Source organism: Embiotoca jacksoni, unplaced genomic scaffold (genome assembly GCF_022577435.1).
Source record: "Embiotoca jacksoni isolate LCO1_2020_lvr unplaced genomic scaffold, fEmbJac1.0.p SCAF_42, whole genome shotgun sequence".
Taxonomy (NCBI): domain Eukaryota; kingdom Metazoa; phylum Chordata; class Actinopteri; family Embiotocidae; genus Embiotoca; species Embiotoca jacksoni.
The window spans coordinates 975,001-993,826 of NW_027185395.1; the positions used below are offsets into that span (position 1 = coordinate 975,001).

Here is an 18,826-nt window from a genome sequence, read left to right on the forward strand (position 1 = left end):
TTTGTGTTAAAGTATTTCCAGTTAATCCAAAGGCACTTTGAACTCGTATGAAGGAACATTTAATTCTTCAGTTTATCAGAAAAAAATTGTGAATTGTGTATGAAGTTGCATCAAGTTGAAAGATTCAATTGGAAATTTACTTTTGAATTTGAATGAATGTTCTTAATTGCATTCCACCATGGATTAGCATATTGTTTGGGCCATGCTAATGAAGTACTGACCCACTGGACCTCAGAAGCGTCTCATAAAAGCAGCTTTTTGACATCAGCAGTGTAACCTCCTGATGACGTGAAATGGTGCCTGGTTTTGCGGTAGTTGGTTGTAATGAAGCCGGCTCACCGGGGTGCGTTTGTGTTTGCAGGGAACAGGAACTGAAAGTGTACCAGGCCAGGAAGAGTCTGGAGGAGGCGCTGACGGCCGACGGTTTGGCGCGGGCCGCCGAAAACAGCCAGGAGCTGCTGGGGAAGACGACCTAAAGACAAGACAGGTGAGACGAGGGAGAAACACGTATTAAACAGGTTAAAAGGCGTGCAGAGGAGACGCACATAGGACTGCTCAGATGATTGCTGCCATTAGTCGGTCGTCATGGTAACTCGACCTGCTTTCAGTCTTTATGAAGTGCAGATGAGTCAGAAACTGAATATTGAGAAGAGATGAAGGATCTGTCACCATTAAGAGGGGAAGGTAAAGAGATAAAACTGTGGACATGAAATTACATTATTTAATGACATTTCATAAAAAAAGGAGGAAAACAAGGGAAACAGTTTGGTTGGTTTTAGTAACATTGCTATCACAGCGTCTTCTCCTTCCACACTGAACAGCTTGCTGCTCACAGACTGAGTCACTTGATATCTGCAGCAGAGGGACATTTGATTTGGACTTCAACGACTGAAGTATTTATTTGCAGCCTCTGAGAGGAGCTGGTGTCACCTTCACCTTCGACCACGACAAGTAACATCCTGAACTAGGAAGAAGCACTAAAATATAGAACGACTGAACCAGTAAACCAGTAAACTACTGAAATAAACATCATGAGACTAAAGTAATGACGCACCTGCTAATTCATAAATGCTGTTTTGACAGTATAGAGCAAAACTGGAGACATCAAAACCAGGAAATTACATAAATGGATTTATGTTGTGAGAAAAAAAACATGAACAAACCAAAATATCTTTTAAATTTCAGATTCCATACAGTCAACGTGCTTTAGCTTGATGACAGCTGTGTATGCTATTGATGATATCTTAACGAGGTATATCTTATCTTATGAGGTCGTGACCTGGAAGAGTTTTGTTAGCAGATGAGTGATGGAAAGTGTTAGAAGTGCCGAACCTAAACTAACAAGGCCGAAGCCAACGAGGGGCAAAGGGGAAGGAAACACAGACGAGAGGAAACACAGACGAGGAAACACAGACGAGGAAACACAGACGAGAGGAAACACAGACGAGGAAACAGACGAGAGGAAACACAGACGAGAGGAAACACAGACGAGGAAACACAGACGAGGAAACAGACGAGAGGAAACACAGACGAGAGGAAACACAGACGAGGAAACACAGACGAGGAAACACAGACGAGAGGAAACACAGACGAGAGGAAACACAGACGAGAGGAAACACAGACGAGGAAACACAGACGAGGAAACACAGACGAGGAAACACAGACGAGAGGAAATACACAGACGAGGAAACACAGACGAGAGGAAACACAGACGAGAGGAAACACAGACGAGAGGAAACACAGACGAGAGGAAACACAGACGAGAGGAAACACAGACGAGAGGAAACACAGACGAGGAAACACAGACGAGGAAACACAGACGAGAGGAAACACAGACGAGAGGAAACACAGACGAGAGGAAACACAGACGAGAGGAAACACAGACGAGGAAACACAGACGAGGAAACACAGACGAGAGGAAACACAGACGAGAGGAAACACAGACGAGGAAACACAGACGAGAGGAAACACAGACGAGGAAACACAGACGAGAGGAAACACAGACGAGAGGAAACACAGACGAGGAAACACAGACGAGGAAACACAGACGAGAGGAAACACAGACGAGAGGAAACACAGACGAGGAAACACAGACGAGAGGAAACACAGACGAGAGGAAACACAGACGAGAGGAAACACAGACGAGAGGAAACACAGACGAGAGGAAACACAGACGAGAGGAAACACAGACGAGGAAACACAGACAAGAGGAAACACAGACGAGAGGAAACACAGACAAGAGGAAACACAGACGAGAGGAAACACAGACGAGGAAACACAGACGAGAGGAAACACAGACGAGAGGAAACACAGACGAGAGGAAACACAGACGAGGAAACACAGACGAGGAAACACAGACGAGGAAACACAGACGAGAGGAAATACACAGACGAGGAAACACAGACGAGAGGAAACACAGACGAGAGGAAACACAGACGAGGAAACACAGACGAGAGGAAACACAGACGAGAGGAAACACAGACGAGAGGAAACACAGACGAGGAAACACAGACGAGGAAACACAGACGAGGAAACACAGACGAGAGGAAACACAGACGAGGAAACACAGACGAGGAAACACAGACGAGAGGAAACACAGACGAGAGGAAACACAGACGAGAGGAAACACAGACGAGGAAACACAGACGAGGAAACACAGACGAGGAAACACAGACGAGGAAACACAGACGAGGAAACACAGACGAGAGGAAACACAGACGAGAGGAAACACAGACGAGGAAACACAGACGAGAGGAAACACAGACGAGAGGAAACACAGACGAGGAAACACAGACGAGAGGAAACACAGACGAGGAAACACAGACGAGAGGAAACACAGACGAGAGGAAACACAGACGAGGAAACACAGACGAGGAAACACAGACGAGAGGAAACACAGACGAGAGGAAACACAGACGAGGAAACACAGACGAGAGGAAACACAGACGAGAGGAAACACAGACGAGAGGAAACACAGACGAGAGGAAACACAGACGAGAGGAAACACAGACGAGGAAACACAGACGAGGAAACACAGACGAGGAAACACAGACGAGAGGAAATACACAGACGAGGAAACAGACGAGAGGAAACACAGACGAGAGGAAACACAGACGAGGAAACACAGATGAGGAAACACAGACGAGGAAACACAGACGAGAGGAAACACAGACGAGAGGAAACACAGACGAGAGGAAACACAGACGAGGAAACACAGACGAGGAAACACAGACGAGAGGAAATACACAGACGAGGAAACACAGACGAGAGGAAACACAGACGAGAGGAAACACAGACGAGAGGAAACACAGATGAGAGGAAACACAGACGAGAGGAAACACAGACGAGAGGAAACACAGACGAGAGGAAACACAGACGAGGAAACACAGACGAGAGGAAACACAGACGAGAGGAAACACAGACGAGAGGAAACACAGACGAGGAAACACAGACGAGGAAACACAGACGAGGAAACACAGACGAGAGGAAATACACAGACGAGGAAACACAGACGAGAGGAAACACAGACGAGAGGAAACACAGACGAGGAAACACAGACGAGAGGAAACACAGATGAGAGGAAACACAGACGAGAGGAAACACAGACGAGAGGAAACACAGACGAGAGGAAACACAGACGAGAGGAAACACAGACGAGGAAACACAGACGAGGAAACACAGACGAGGAAACACAGACGAGAGGAAATACACAGACGAGGAAACACAGACGAGAGGAAACACAGACGAGAGGAAACACAGACGAGAGGAAACACAGACGAGGAAACACAGACGAGGAAACACAGACGAGGAAACACAGACGAGAGGAAATACACAGACGAGGAAACACAGACGAGAGGAAACACAGACGAGAGGAAACACAGACGAGAGGAAACACAGACGAGAGGAAACACAGACGAGGAAACACAGACGAGAGGAAACACAGACGAGGAAACACAGACGAGAGGAAACACAGACGAGAGGAAACACAGACGAGGAAACACAGACGAGGAAACACAGACGAGGAAACACAGACGAGAGGAAACACAGACGAGAGGAAACACAGACGAGGAAACACAGACGAGAGGAAACACAGACGAGAGGAAACACAGACGAGGAAACACAGACGAGGAAACACAGACGAGGAAACACAGACGAGAGGAAACACAGACGAGGAAACAGACGAGAGGAAACACAGACGAGGAAACACAGACGAGGAAACACAGACGAGAGGAAACACAGACGAGAGGAAACACAGACGAGGAAACACAGACGAGGAAACACAGACGAGGAAACAGACGAGAGGAAACACAGACGAGAGGAAACACAGACGAGGAAACAGACGAGAGGAAACACAGACGAGGAAACACAGACGAGGAAACACAGACGAGAGGAAACACAGACGAGAGGAAACACAGACGAGAGGAAACACAGACGAGGAAACACAGACGAGGAAACACAGACGAGGAAACACAGACGGGAGGAAACACAGACGAGGAAACAGACGAGGAAACACAGACGAGGAAACAGACGAGAGGAAACACAGACGAGGAAACACAGACGAGGAAACACAGACGAGAGGAAACACAGATGAGGAAACACAGACGAGGAAACACAGACGAGGAAACACAGACGAGAGGAAACACAGACGAGGAAACAGACGAGGAAACACAGACGAGGAAACAGACGAGAGGAAACACAGACGAGAGGAAACACAGACGAGAGGAAACACAGACGAGAGGAAACACAGACGAGGAAACAGACGAGAGGAAACACAGACGAGAGGAAACACAGACGAGGAAACACAGACGAGAGGAAACACAGACGAGGAAACACAGACGAGAGGAAACACAGACGAGAGGAAACACAGACGAGGAAACACAGACGAGAGGAAACACAGACGAGAGGAAACACAGACGAGAGGAAACACAGACGAGGAAACACAGACGAGGAAACACAGACGAGGAAACACAGACGAGAGGAAACACAGACGAGAGGAAACACAGACGAGGAAACAGACGAGAGGAAACACAGACGAGAGGAAACACAGACGAGAGGAAACACAGACGAGAGGAAACACAGACGAGGAAACACAGACGAGAGGAAACACAGACGAGGAAACACAGACGAGAGGAAACACAGACGAGGAAACACAGACGAGGAAACACAGACGAGGAAACACAGACGAGAGGAAACACAGACGAGGAAACAGACGAGAGGAAACACAGACGAGAGGAAACACAGACGAGAGGAAACACAGACGAGAGGAAACACAGACGAGAGGAAACACAGACGAGAGGAAACACAGACGAGGAAACACAGACGAGAGGAAACACAGACGAGAGGAAACACAGACGAGAGGAAACACAGACGAGGAAACACAGACGAGAGGAAACACAGACGAGAGGAAACACAGACGAGAGGAAACACAGACGAGAGGAAACACAGACGAGGAAACAGACGAGAGGAAACACAGACGGGAGGAAACACAGACGAGAGGAAACACAGACGAGAGGAAACACAGACGAGAGGAAACACAGACGAGGAAACACAGACGAGAGGAAACACAGACGAGGAAACACAGACGAGAGGAAACACAGACGAGGAAACACAGACGAGAGGAAACACAGACGAGGAAACAGACGAGAGGAAACACAGACGAGAGGAAACACAGACGAGGAAACAGACGAGAGGAAACACAGACGAGGAAACACAGACGAGAGGAAACACAGACGAGGAAACACAGACGAGGAAACACAGACGAGAGGAAACACAGACGAGAGGAAATACAGACGAGGAAACACAGACGAGGAAACACAGACGAGAGGAAACACAGACGAGAGGAAACACAGACGAGGAAACACAGACGAGGAAACACAGACGAGAGGAAACACAGACGAGAGGAAATACAGACGAGGAAACACAGACGAGGAAACACAGACGAGAGGAAACACAGACGAGAGGAAATACACAGACGAGGAAACACAGACGAGAGGAAACACAGACGAGGAAACACAGACGAGAGGAAACACAGATGAGGAAACACAGACGAGGAAACACAGACGAGGAAACACAGACGAGGAAACACAGACGAGGAAACACAGACGAGAGGAAACACAGACGAGGAAACAGACGAGGAAACACAGACGAGGAAACACAGACGAGGAAACACAGACGAGGAAACACAGACGAGGAAACACAGACGAGGAAACACAGACGAGGAAACACAGATGAGGAAACACAGACGAGGAAACACAGACGAGGAAACACAGACGAGAGGAAACACAGACGAGGAAACAGACGAGAGGAAACACAGACGAGAGGAAACACAGACGAGAGGAAACACAGACGAGGAAACACAGACGAGGAAACACAGACGAGAGGAAACACAGACGAGGAAACACAGACGAGAGGAAACACAGACGAGAGGAAATACACAGACGAGGAAACACAGACGAGAGGAAACACAGACGAGGAAACACAGACGAGAGGAAACACAGATGAGAGGAAATACACAGACGAGGAAACACAGACGAGAGGAAACACAGACGAGAGGAAACACAGACGAGGAAACACAGACGAGAGGAAACACAGACGAGAGGAAACACAGACGAGAGGAAACACAGACGAGGAAACACAGACGAGGAAACACAGACGAGGAAACACAGACGAGAGGAAACACAGACGAGAGGAAACACAGACGAGAGGAAACACAGACGAGGAAACACAGACGAGGAAACACAGACGAGGAAACACAGACGAGGAAACACAGACGAGGAAACACAGACGAGAGGAAACACAGACGAGAGGAAACACAGACGAGGAAACACAGACGAGAGGAAACACAGACGAGAGGAAACACAGACGAGGAAACACAGACGAGAGGAAACACAGACGAGGAAACACAGACGAGAGGAAACACAGACGAGAGGAAACACAGACGAGGAAACACAGACGAGGAAACACAGACGAGAGGAAACACAGACGAGAGGAAACACAGACGAGGAAACACAGACGAGAGGAAACACAGACGAGAGGAAACACAGACGAGAGGAAACACAGACGAGAGGAAACACAGACGAGAGGAAACACAGACGAGGAAACACAGACAAGAGGAAACACAGACGAGAGGAAACACAGACGAGAGGAAACACAGACGAGGAAACACAGACGAGGAAACACAGACGAGGAAACACAGACGAGAGGAAATACACAGACGAGGAAACAGACGAGAGGAAACACAGACGAGAGGAAACACAGACGAGGAAACACAGATGAGGAAACACAGACGAGGAAACACAGACGAGAGGAAACACAGACGAGAGGAAACACAGACGAGAGGAAACACAGACGAGGAAACACAGACGAGGAAACACAGACGAGAGGAAATACACAGACGAGGAAACACAGACGAGAGGAAACACAGACGAGAGGAAACACAGACGAGAGGAAACACAGACGAGAGGAAACACAGACGAGAGGAAACACAGACGAGAGGAAACACAGACGAGGAAACACAGACGAGAGGAAACACAGACGAGAGGAAACACAGACGAGAGGAAACACAGACGAGGAAACACAGACGAGGAAACACAGACGAGGAAACACAGACGAGAGGAAATACACAGACGAGGAAACACAGACGAGAGGAAACACAGACGAGAGGAAACACAGACGAGGAAACACAGACGAGAGGAAACACAGACGAGAGGAAACACAGACGAGAGGAAACACAGACGAGGAAACACAGACGAGAGGAAACACAGACGAGAGGAAACACAGACGAGAGGAAACACAGACGAGGAAACACAGACGAGGAAACACAGACGAGGAAACACAGACGAGAGGAAATACACAGACGAGGAAACACAGACGAGAGGAAACACAGACGAGAGGAAACACAGACGAGAGGAAACACAGACGAGAGGAAACACAGACGAGGAAACACAGACGAGAGGAAACACAGACGAGGAAACACAGACGAGAGGAAACACAGACGAGAGGAAACACAGACGAGGAAACACAGACGAGGAAACACAGACGAGGAAACACAGACGAGAGGAAATACACAGACGAGGAAACACAGACGAGGAAACAGACGAGAGGAAACACAGACGAGGAAACACAGACGAGGAAACACAGACGAGAGGAAACACAGACGAGAGGAAACACAGACGAGGAAACACAGACGAGGAAACACAGACGAGGAAACAGACGAGAGGAAACACAGACGAGAGGAAACACAGACGAGGAAACAGACGAGAGGAAACACAGACGAGGAAACACAGACGAGGAAACACAGACGAGAGGAAACACAGACGAGAGGAAACACAGACGAGAGGAAACACAGACGAGGAAACACAGACGAGGAAACACAGACGAGGAAACACAGACGGGAGGAAACACAGACGAGGAAACAGACGAGGAAACACAGACGAGGAAACAGACGAGAGGAAACACAGACGAGGAAACACAGACGAGAGGAAACACAGACGAGGAAACACAGACGAGAGGAAACACAGATGAGGAAACACAGACGAGGAAACACAGACGAGGAAACACAGATGAGGAAACACAGACGAGGAAACACAGACGAGAGGAAACAGACGAGGAAACACAGACGAGGAAACACAGACGAGGAAACACAGATGAGGAAACACAGACGAGGAAACACAGACGAGGAAACACAGATGAGGAAACACAGACGAGGAAACACAGACGAGGAAACACAGACGAGGAAACACAGACGAGGAAACAGACGACCCTGCCGAACCAGGAGGTCTAAAGTCCAGTTCAGTTTCTTGTGTTTGAGGCCATCAGTTGTGTTAAAGCAGATAGATTTAACTACAGTAGTAATCCATATAAAAACACTCAACTAAGACAAACAGTCCATCATTACTTTAAGACTTGAAGGTCAAAGTTTAATCCAGGAAACTTCAATAACTTTTCTGGGAGCAGACACTGTGGTGGATTAGCTCTCCTCAGGACCGCCTCAGGAAAAGAAAGTCCAGAAGTTCCCTCAGCTGCAGAGACGCTCAGCGGTGCTACCGACCTCAGAAATCAAACATTAATGGCACCTCAGATTAGAGTTCAAGTAGCAGACATGTGAATGTCTGGACCTTTAATAAAGAAACCGCCACCAGGTTAGAACCAGATCTGAACTACAGAACTAAAGTACAGGGAACTATTGAAACTCCAAACACTTACTGAACTAAGAAAGTGTCCAACTGGTGAACCGGTGACCTACTGAATAACAATTAATACATTATAAACTACTAAATAAACCACGACATTCAACTATGACGGACGTCACACCAGTTACTTCACATCTGTCAGTTTTAATGTGAAGGAAGTTCAAGATTTCACCTTGAAATGTCGAGAACGATGCAGAAGCTGTCTGATCCCTGTGTGTGTGTTTGTGTGTGTGTGTGTATGTGTGTCTATGTGTGTGTGTGTCTATGTGTGTGTGTGTGTGTGTGTGTGTGTGTCTATGTGTGTGTGTGTGTGTGTGTGTATGTGTGTGTGTGTGTGTGTGTGTGTGTCTGTGTGTGTGTGTGTGTGTCTATGCGTGTGTGTGTGTGTGTGTGTGTGTCTATGTTTGTGTGTGTGTGTATGTGTGTGTCTATGTGTGTGTGTGTGTGTGTGTGTGAGTGTCTATGTGTGTGTGTGTGTGTGTGTGTGTGTGTGTGTGTGTATGTGTGTGTGTGTGTGTCTACGTGTGTGTGTGTGTGTCTATGTGTGTGTGTGTGTGTGTGTGTCTGTGTGTGCGTGTGTGTGTCTGTGTGTGTGTGTGTGTCTGTGTGTGTCTGTGTGTGTGTGTGTGTGTGTCTATGTGTGTGTGTGTGTGTGTCTATGTTTGTGTGTGTGTGTATGTGTGTCTATGTGTGTGTGTGTATGTTTGTGTGTCTATGTGTGTGTGTGTGTGTGTGTGTCTATGTGTGTGTGTGTGTGTGTGTGTGTGTGTGTATGTGTGTGTGTCTATGTGTGTGTGTGTGTGTATGTGTGTGTGTCTATGTGTGTGTGTGTGTGTGTGTGTGTGTGTCTATGTGTGTGTGCGTGTGTGTGTGTGTGTGTCTATGTGTGTGTGTGTGTGTGTGTGTGTGTGTGTGTGTGTGTGTGTGTGTGTGTCTATGTGTGTGTGTGTGTGTGTGTGTGTGTGTGTGTGTGTGTGTGTGTGTGTCTATGTGTGTGTGCGTGTGTATGTGTGTGTGTCTATGTGTGTGTGTGTGTGTGTGTATGTGTGTGTGTGTGTGTGTGTGTGTGTGTGTGTGATTGATGGGCTGTGCGGCCTTGTTTTGTGTGTTAATTGTTAATGTGACAGGTTGGTGTTGTATTCCAGTTTGTTTGGTTATTGGTTATGTTTCCGTCTGCAGAGCCTGTAAACAAAACCAGATTAAAAAACATTTACTTTCAGAAGTTCACACATCCATCCATCATTTTGTCTATTTCCCAGCTGCTTATCTAAGTGTGGGTCGCCGTGGCAACAGGACTGCACCGCAGTCCACAGACTTGTTTTCAGTGTGAAAAAGGTTTTGCTGCAGACTTTGAGGTCTGAGGTTTGTTTTCACAAAGGAGGCTCCTGAGACGACTGCAGCCTGGATAAGTTGAAATTTTTAATTAAATCCAGAGTGCGGTTTTGTCCTGAAGGGGGCGCTAAAGGGAAAGTCATCGAGCGAGGTTCATCCTCTGGGGGCAGGAATGTGACATTTTCATAGAAGTGTGTTCTGTTCTCAAATATCTAATTCAAAGATTAGATATTTGATTTCCTGACATTTCATGTAGCGCCACCTTCAGGACAAACGCCACAAATCTGATGAGTGATGCTCAAAGTAGAGATGAAGCATCAGTGCACTGTTTGTTCTGTCCAACACTCATGTTGCTGTAGTGACATGTCTGTCATGAAACATCTGTTAGGCTGCAGTCGTGTGTGTGTGTGTGTGTGTGTGTGTGTGTGTGTGTGTGTGTGTGTGTGTGTGTGTGTGTGTGTGTGTGTCTGCTCTCTGACGCTTCCTCTAAAAGTGGACAGATAAGGAGGTTTTTTTTTTTTAAACATTTGTTTTCTGTGGAGGAAAAATCTCCCATTAATGCAGATTTATGCAGATTGGCTGGATGGAAGTCGTTTGGGCAAAAAGAGCCACTGAGAGTCGAGGAGTGATTACTAATGGGTTTTATAGCTGGACCAGAGGGAAGGGGCAGCGGCCAGCCTCACAGTGTGTGTGTGTGTGTGTGTGTGTGTGTGTGTGTGTGTGTGTGTGTCTATGTCTGTGTGTGTGTGTGTGTGTGTGTGTGTGTGTGTGTGTGTGTGTGTGTGTGTGTGTGTCTGCTTTTAAGCTGTTGAAACCGCCATTTTAAATCTTCACCAAAGTCTCAGACTGTTCGGTTTGTTTCCTGCTGCTGTGACTCTTGTTTGCTGCTTCCTGATAATTTATTGATGTTGGTTTTCCGGCTAACTTGGTTTCTTCCATTCTCTTTCTTTTATGTGACTCCTTATGTTGCCCTCTTACATGCAAACATGTAGCGGCAGGTAGTAGCAACACACTATTCTGTTTATGGATTACCTTGAACAAGAGGAAAAACGTGCCGTTTATTTTGTTGTTGATAAAATCCATTAGTTTTCATTAGTGGAAGTCGTGTTCAGGGCCTCAGTCACAATAATGTGATCTGTTAAAGTAGCATTGCAACAGTGTTTAAATATTTTGTTCCTGCATTCAAATTTCTGCGCAGAAAAACTGCAGAAACAGAGGAAAGAACAAAGCTCAATATTTGAGACAAAAGCAAAGTACGTTTAGGTTGCGAGCGGGGTGAGAAAGTGACATCCTTCATAATGGAAGCACATTTCATCTTTGAGATTTCCAAGCTGACAGACACTGATCCTTACCTGTGAGAAAGTGCTATCTAGTTTGTCACACCTGAATACAAATGAATTGAACTGCCTTAAACAGCTCAAAGTGAGCAGACCATCTGTTGTTATATCTCAAAATAATTCTGACTGCTGGTTCAATTTTGTGGTTTAATGAGTTCATTTTATTTTCATCAATTAAAGGCATCAAACTTATAAGACTTTATAGTAGATTGGCATTTGCAATAATTCAACGCTGAACCTGTGGAATGAAATAGACCAATAAAAATGGACATCCTCTTCTGGGCAACATGATTTAGCTGTTTGGTCTGACAAGCAAAGAAAGAGAAAGTAAAAAGAAAAGAAAGAAAGAAAGAAAGAAAGAAAGAAAGAAAGAAATTATTGTCTTTTATTTGAAGTTGAATATTAAAAACATGTCAACAAAGGGTGCATCATTACATTTTGTGACTAAATGAATACACAAATACAAATATAGAGTTCCATCCAAGAACGTCCATCACTGTTTTATAAGGGCACAGATATTAAACCGATATTAATCTTCTCATCTGACTGTGGAGAGACGTGGAAGAAGAGGACGTCACTAAATGTTGGAGTGTTCCTTTAAATGGGCAGACGGGTGTTGTTATCTGATCGAGACTAAAGATTCACTCTGCTGACAGAGAAAAGACTGTGATACACACACACACACACATAGATACACACACACACACACATAGATACACACACACACACACATAGATACACACACACACACACATAGATACACACACACACACATAGATACACACACACACACTGCCCTCTGTGTGTGTGTGTGTGTGTGTGTGTGTGTCTATGTGTGTGTGTGTGTGTGTGTGTGTGTGTGTGTGTGTGTGTGTGTGTCTATGTGTGTGTGTGTGTGTGTGTGTGTGTGTGTCTATGTGTGTGTGTGTGTCTGTGTGTCTATGTGTGTGTGTGTGTGTGTGTGTCTGTGTGTCTATGTGTGTGTGTGTGTGTGTGTGTCTGTGTGTCTATGTGTGTGTGTGTGTGTGATTATTAACTGTGTATCTTGTAATTTCCAGGAGTCGTTTCACTCCTGCAGCATTTTTCAGCTGTGTAATTAGTGAATGTTGAGACAGAGAATTATCTGCTTCAAAGTCATTCACAAGGCTGATAACTGCTGAGTGTGTGTGTGTGTGTGTGTGTGTCTGTGTGTGTGTGTGTGTCTGTGTGTGTGTGTGTGTGTGTGTGTGTGTGTCTGTGTGTGTGTGTGTCTGTGTGTGTGTGTATGTCTGTGTGTGTGTGTGTGTGTGTGTGTGTGTGTGTCTGTGTGTGTGTGTGTGTCTGTGTGTGTCTGTGTGTGTGTGTGTGTGTGTGTGTGTGTGTGTCTGTGTGTGTGTGTGTGTGTGTGTGTGTGTGTGTGTGTGTGCGTGTCTGTGTGCGTGTGTGTATATGTGTGTGTGTGTGTGTGTGTGTGTGTGTGTGTCTGTGTGTGTGTGAGTGTGTGTGTGTGTCTGTGTGTGTGTGTGTGTGTGTGTGTGTGTGCGTGTCTGTGTGCGTGTGTGTATATGTGTGTGTGTGTGTGTGTGTGTGAGTGTGTGTGTGTGTGTGTGTGTGTGTGTGTGTGTGTGTGTGTGTGTGTGTGTGTGTGTGTGTGTGTGTGTCTGCTCTGTCACTCAGCTGAATTGCCTCGATTAAACAGCAGATTATCAGGATTTTCTAATTATTAGGGAGTAATTAAGACTGAGCCGAGGATTATCAAACTGAAACATGAAAATACTGAAACACTGAAGGATGAAAACATTCATGCAGACACATTAATACACTGTAAGACTCAAACAATGAGACACATTAAACAACACAACAAAGAGGTCATCAGGAAGTCTGGATTTAGCAGCACGTCATTCTCCTCCTGCATGAAACAGGGATTCACAATGAGAATGGAAATGCTCCAACTGGGTGTAGGTTCAGTCCTCCAGGTGGAGTAACTATAATGGTACTATGGAGGGATTTAAATGACAATATGAAGGGTTCAAAATGTTGAAATAAAGAATTTAGAGTAGCGCACAAACAAGGATAAATGACAAAGGGTGACTGAAATGGAAAAACGAAAAGTTCAGTTTGAAATGAGGGATTGAAAACGGGCAGTGAAGGATAAAAAAAAAAGAAGAATTAATCGAAAATACAGAATAAGAACTTAAATGTAAATAAGGGGGAATTGAAGGTTAGCCTGGTGCGAAGCAGACCCGGTGAACGTGTCCTTCTGCCCTCCATCAGGAACCGTTCGCTGTCGTTCCATCCGACCGGCCGTAGACCTCGGGAATTCAACATGGCAAAAGAAATTGAAAAAATAAAAGTTTGGAAGGGTTGAAAATGGCACAGTAAGGGACTCAAAATTGCAAATATTCAAAATGAAAATACCAAAAGACATGACTAAGGGTAGAACAATGAAGACTGAAGACGGAGGGACGTCTCCGTGGACGGCAGTCTGGAGTTTATTTTCCAGTTGAATGATGTTTTTGTGGCGGCAGCGTTTGTTCCACGTGTAGCAGTCAGAACGAGCTGCAGACCCAGAGGACCACGTGGATATCACTCCTGCTCTCCTGCTGTGTGACGCTTCTCTGCTGTTTCATGTATAATAAAATGTTTTCTGTGCAGGCAAAAGGCCCAGCAGAGAGCGGTCCTAATTGTAGCCCCACCCCCCTCGTTAATGCACCGGGAGGGGGAGGTGTCGGGGGTTAATGGAGAGGCTAATGATTAACATGGAAGCTCTCCACATTAATTGAGTGTTTTTTTTGTCCAGCGGCTGATGTTTATTGTCCTGCAGGAGGAGGGAGAAGCTCAGCAGAAACAGTGCTGTCGGTGGGTTTTATTAAGACAAGCTTAACGAGTCAATTTGGCTTTAATAGAAAACGGAGGCAGGGGGCGGAGCTTCGTTCATGGGTCTCTGCACCAACTTCTATTCTAGAGCTCATTAACACACACACACACACACACACACACACACACACACACTGCTTGTGAGGGCCCTCTGACATTATCCATGACCTAAACCCAAAACACCACCAAGTATTAATACTAAAATAATGTTTCATTTTCCACTAGTATTGTCACAACTGCATAAGATTAGACGAAGGAGGAAAGACCACCATATGAAATTACATTTTCATTTAATTAAAAGAGCAGTTAACATGAAGACATAATAAACCAAGCAAGGGGACTCATGACTGTCGCGAGGTTTTAAAGGTTGCGCTTCGACCAGGTGAGCCAAATTCTGCCTGCCGGTAGAAGCCAAAGTCTACCGACATGTCCACAATAAGAAAGAAAAAAAAGTGGGTAAAAGTGTCCACAAAGCTCCAAAACCTTCATGTTTTGTTGGTGTTCCCGTTCCTCCGCAACACAAAAATGTCGACACTCAACGAAGCTGGCCCTTAATTAATTTTCCAAAACTGTCCTTCTACTTCAAAAATACTTAATATGTCCACACCCAACAAAAGTGAGGAAAATTGCTGTCACTTGCTAATAAACTTCTTTCTAACATTATAAAATGACCTCCCTCCAAAATTGTCTACACTTTGCTAAACTGTCTTTTCTGAACAAAAAATTCCTCATTTTCATCAGGTAACAAAAATATCTTCAGTTGCTCATCAAATAATGTCTCCTGAATGTTAGACCTGAATGCTGCTTCATATTTTCAGTCTTCTTTACTTTCCTCTTTACTCGAGTACGTACCTTTATGAAGTACAACTTAAACTTCATTATCTTCTGGTTTTTGCCGTATTTTATTTTGGTAAAGTACTTTTTCTGTTCATGAAACACAGACGACTGATGATGAATGATTTAGAATGAAATGATTTTACAATGAAACGATGAAATACTGAAAACTGTAGTTGTGGTTTCCAAAACACACATTTCTTCTTCAGAACCAGACTCAGGTCCGGCTGCTGTTATTTTGTTCCAAACTCTGAAAACAGGAGTTTGACAAAACAAGTGAGTTTCTCCAGAGCTTCCAACCAAACATGCAATCTGCAACAATAACTCTTAATTTCTGTGTCTCTCCAGAGTTCCTCTGTTCACCAGCCTCAGGTTATCACCATCTTCATGTTCATCCCGACAACAAACCAAAAACAGACCCTGCAGACTTCACCTGGGCGATCTGTTGCTCAGGGAGCGACTTCCTCCACCTCTCAGAGGGACGTTACACTGGACGTCTGTCGGCATCCACAGACTCCGGTCATTTTCAACAGCAGCGAGGGAGGAGCAGCCGCACCAATAATCTCATCAGCAATATTAGAAACACCAGCAAACAGCTGCAACATGACAACAAACAACTGCAGCAGCGACGGCTGCAGCGAGCCGGGAACACGAGGAGGTTCAGCAGCGAGAACCTCCAACTAAGGAACCAAAGCCGTTAACTCTCCGTGATTTATCATCTGTCAACTTTACAAAAAGCTTTTATCTTGTCTCAGTTTTCAAATTCAGATGCAAGTTTCTTTTCTTTTTGTTCCTTTTTAATATAAAGCAGAATATACTGAAGAGCAACACCCTCAACGCACCCAAAGACAGGTTGCAAACTGCTGGACGGCTTTTGCTAACTCTACTAACTTTTATTGTGCTCCTTAATGATTTGGGTTTTTTTGTGGTGTCGTCACTTTTAAAGAAGTCCTCAGGGGTTTTAATTAAATAATGAGAATTTACGTGAATATGAAATAAAACAATTGCTTATTTAAAACAAATTTTATACCTTCACAGAACATATGTATACGTTTCTTGGACTGGAGTAAATAAATGAATATATTCAGTCATGTGTTGCTGCGTTTTGTCCCTGATGATGTGGGCGGTTGAACCCACGGATGCTTGAGAGTGATTTGTACTTGTATGTGCCGTGTGGGAGAACCCCCCTCCCCCCCCCCCGCCCCCACCCCCCTCCATCCAGTCCGACTCTCTACCTAACACACAGGTATGAGGTTGACTTGGAGATCTTGATCAAATCTGAAACGGCTTAAATAATGCCATAAAAAAGAGGAGGACTGAGCCGGTGGTTTCTCAGGAGTTTAAGGAATTTTAAGGAAAATTAACTCAAAAATATCATCTGGATTTTTTACAAGCAGGAACATCTTTGACTTGTATTGAACTGAGGAGGTTTTGTGTTGGTCTGCATGTGGATGAGCCTCATATCCTGCCCTCCAAGATTCCACATTAAAGTATTAATGGTAAATGCTCAGCTATTCATCAACATGAATGGTTTCATTCTCAGAGAAGAACGTTTTGTTTGAGAGATAGATGAAGACATCTACACGACTGAGAACAAAACTGAAACTGTCTTATTGTTTGACTGTTAAAGCCCTACATTAAGAATACAATAAACATGATTCTTTTTTTGTCAAAAAGCAGAACAGATTTAAGACACAGATTCATTGTGTTCACTCTGATTATTCTTGAGATACGTCGAAGACCTGACTGCAGTTCACGTGACAAACTGAATGGACTGGAGGGAGTTTACGAAGGCACGCAGCTCTATAGAGCTACGGTGGACGGGGAACTCTGCCGACCTATGCAATAAAACTTTGGCAGAACATACAACCCTGTTTCAAAAAAAAAATCTAAATAAACATATTTTCCCAAAAAACAATAACATTTCTCAGTTTTAATATCTGGCATGGTCGTTGGTCTATTTTGAATTAAAATATGGGTTTACATCAGGCATGTCCAAAGTCCGGCCCGCGGGCCAATCACGGCCCGCCGTCAGATTTCATACGGCCCGCAGCTTCGGTCTTATAATGTGTTAGTTATGGGCTCGCCAGCTCTGTCAGAATAAATAAATCATACAAATGTAAAGATGTAATTCCTCCCTTTCACCACACGGTGGCAGCACCGTTCTAATGCTATCTGGCTCTGCATCCGTGCCGTGAACTCTTCTCAAATCACATTTCTGCCATGGCGACCGCAAAAAAAAGAGAGAAAAGTTGACAGTGAGGGCCGCCGCTTTCAGGAGCGGTGGGAATTACAATACTTCTTCACTGAAAATCGAGGCAATTGTGTTTGTCTAATTTGTAAAGAGGCGGTTGCCTTGTTTAAGGATTTCAACGTAAAGAGACACTACGAGACTAAACATGCTCCAACGTACGGCAACCTAACAGGGAGAGGCCGCGCTGAAAAAGTGAAGCAACTCCAAGCTGCTCCGGCATCACAACAGAGAGTCTTCACGGGCCTCTGAGTCAAAGGGAAACATGGCAAACCTTTTACTGAAGGTGCGTTCATCAAAGACTGTGTCATAAAAATGGTGGAGAACATTTGCCCCGAGAAGAAGCAAGAATTTATGAATGTTTTCCTGGCTGGAGAGTTGAGGACATATCGTCAGATATTCGGAGACAACTGGGGGACAGGGGAGGGGCTTTTGATTATTTCTCATTAGCCTGCGATGAAAGCACTGATGCATCTGACACTGCACAACTACTTATATTTTGAAGAGGAGCTGATGACAACATGAACGTGACAGAGGAGCTGCTTGACCTCAAAAGCCTTCAAGGGCAAACCAGAGGAACAGATTCATTCGTTTGTGTTTGTGAAGCTGTTGATGATATGAAACTACCGTGGAGTAAAGTTTCTGGGATCATTACCGACGGTGCGCCTGCCACGGCTGGTGAGCGAAGTGGATTGTCCACATTGATCTGCAATAAAGTCAGCGAAGAAGCAAGTAACGCTATCAAACTTCACTGTGTCATTCACCAGCAGGCTCTCTGCGCCAAACAGCTCAAGTTTGACGACGTTATGAAACCAGTGACAAAGGCAATCAATTGTATTCACTCTGAAGCTCGAACCCACCGACAGTTTCAGCAGTTCCTGCGTGACATCCAGGCTGAATACGGTGACGTAATATATCACAACGATGTGAGGTGGTGAGGTCGGGGGTCCGCACTGCAGCGATTTGTCTCTCTCAAAGAGGAAATTGGACATTTTTTGGGTGAGAAGGGACAACCAATGGAAGAA

At 45.3% G+C, this 18,826-nt stretch overlaps 1 protein-coding gene across 3 annotated transcripts in view; it reads left to right on the forward strand.

The window, feature by feature from the left end:
* mbd2 (methyl-CpG binding domain protein 2) overlaps nucleotides 1–16,637 on the forward strand; it is a 39,628-nt gene extending 22,991 nt beyond the window's left edge. For 2 of the 3 annotated variants that reach the window (XM_069168933.1, XM_069168935.1), the window contains 2 exons: nucleotides 362–487; nucleotides 15,899–15,985. In XM_069168933.1, the coding sequence (XP_069025034.1) occupies nucleotides 362–476 (115 nt within the window). In that variant the 3' untranslated portion in view covers nucleotides 477–487; nucleotides 15,899–15,985. Of the gene's footprint in view, nucleotides 1–361; nucleotides 488–15,898 lie in introns of all 3 variants that reach the window. The other variant, XM_069168934.1, reaches the window with a different exon arrangement.
* Nucleotides 16,638–18,826: the final 2,189 nt, after the last annotated feature.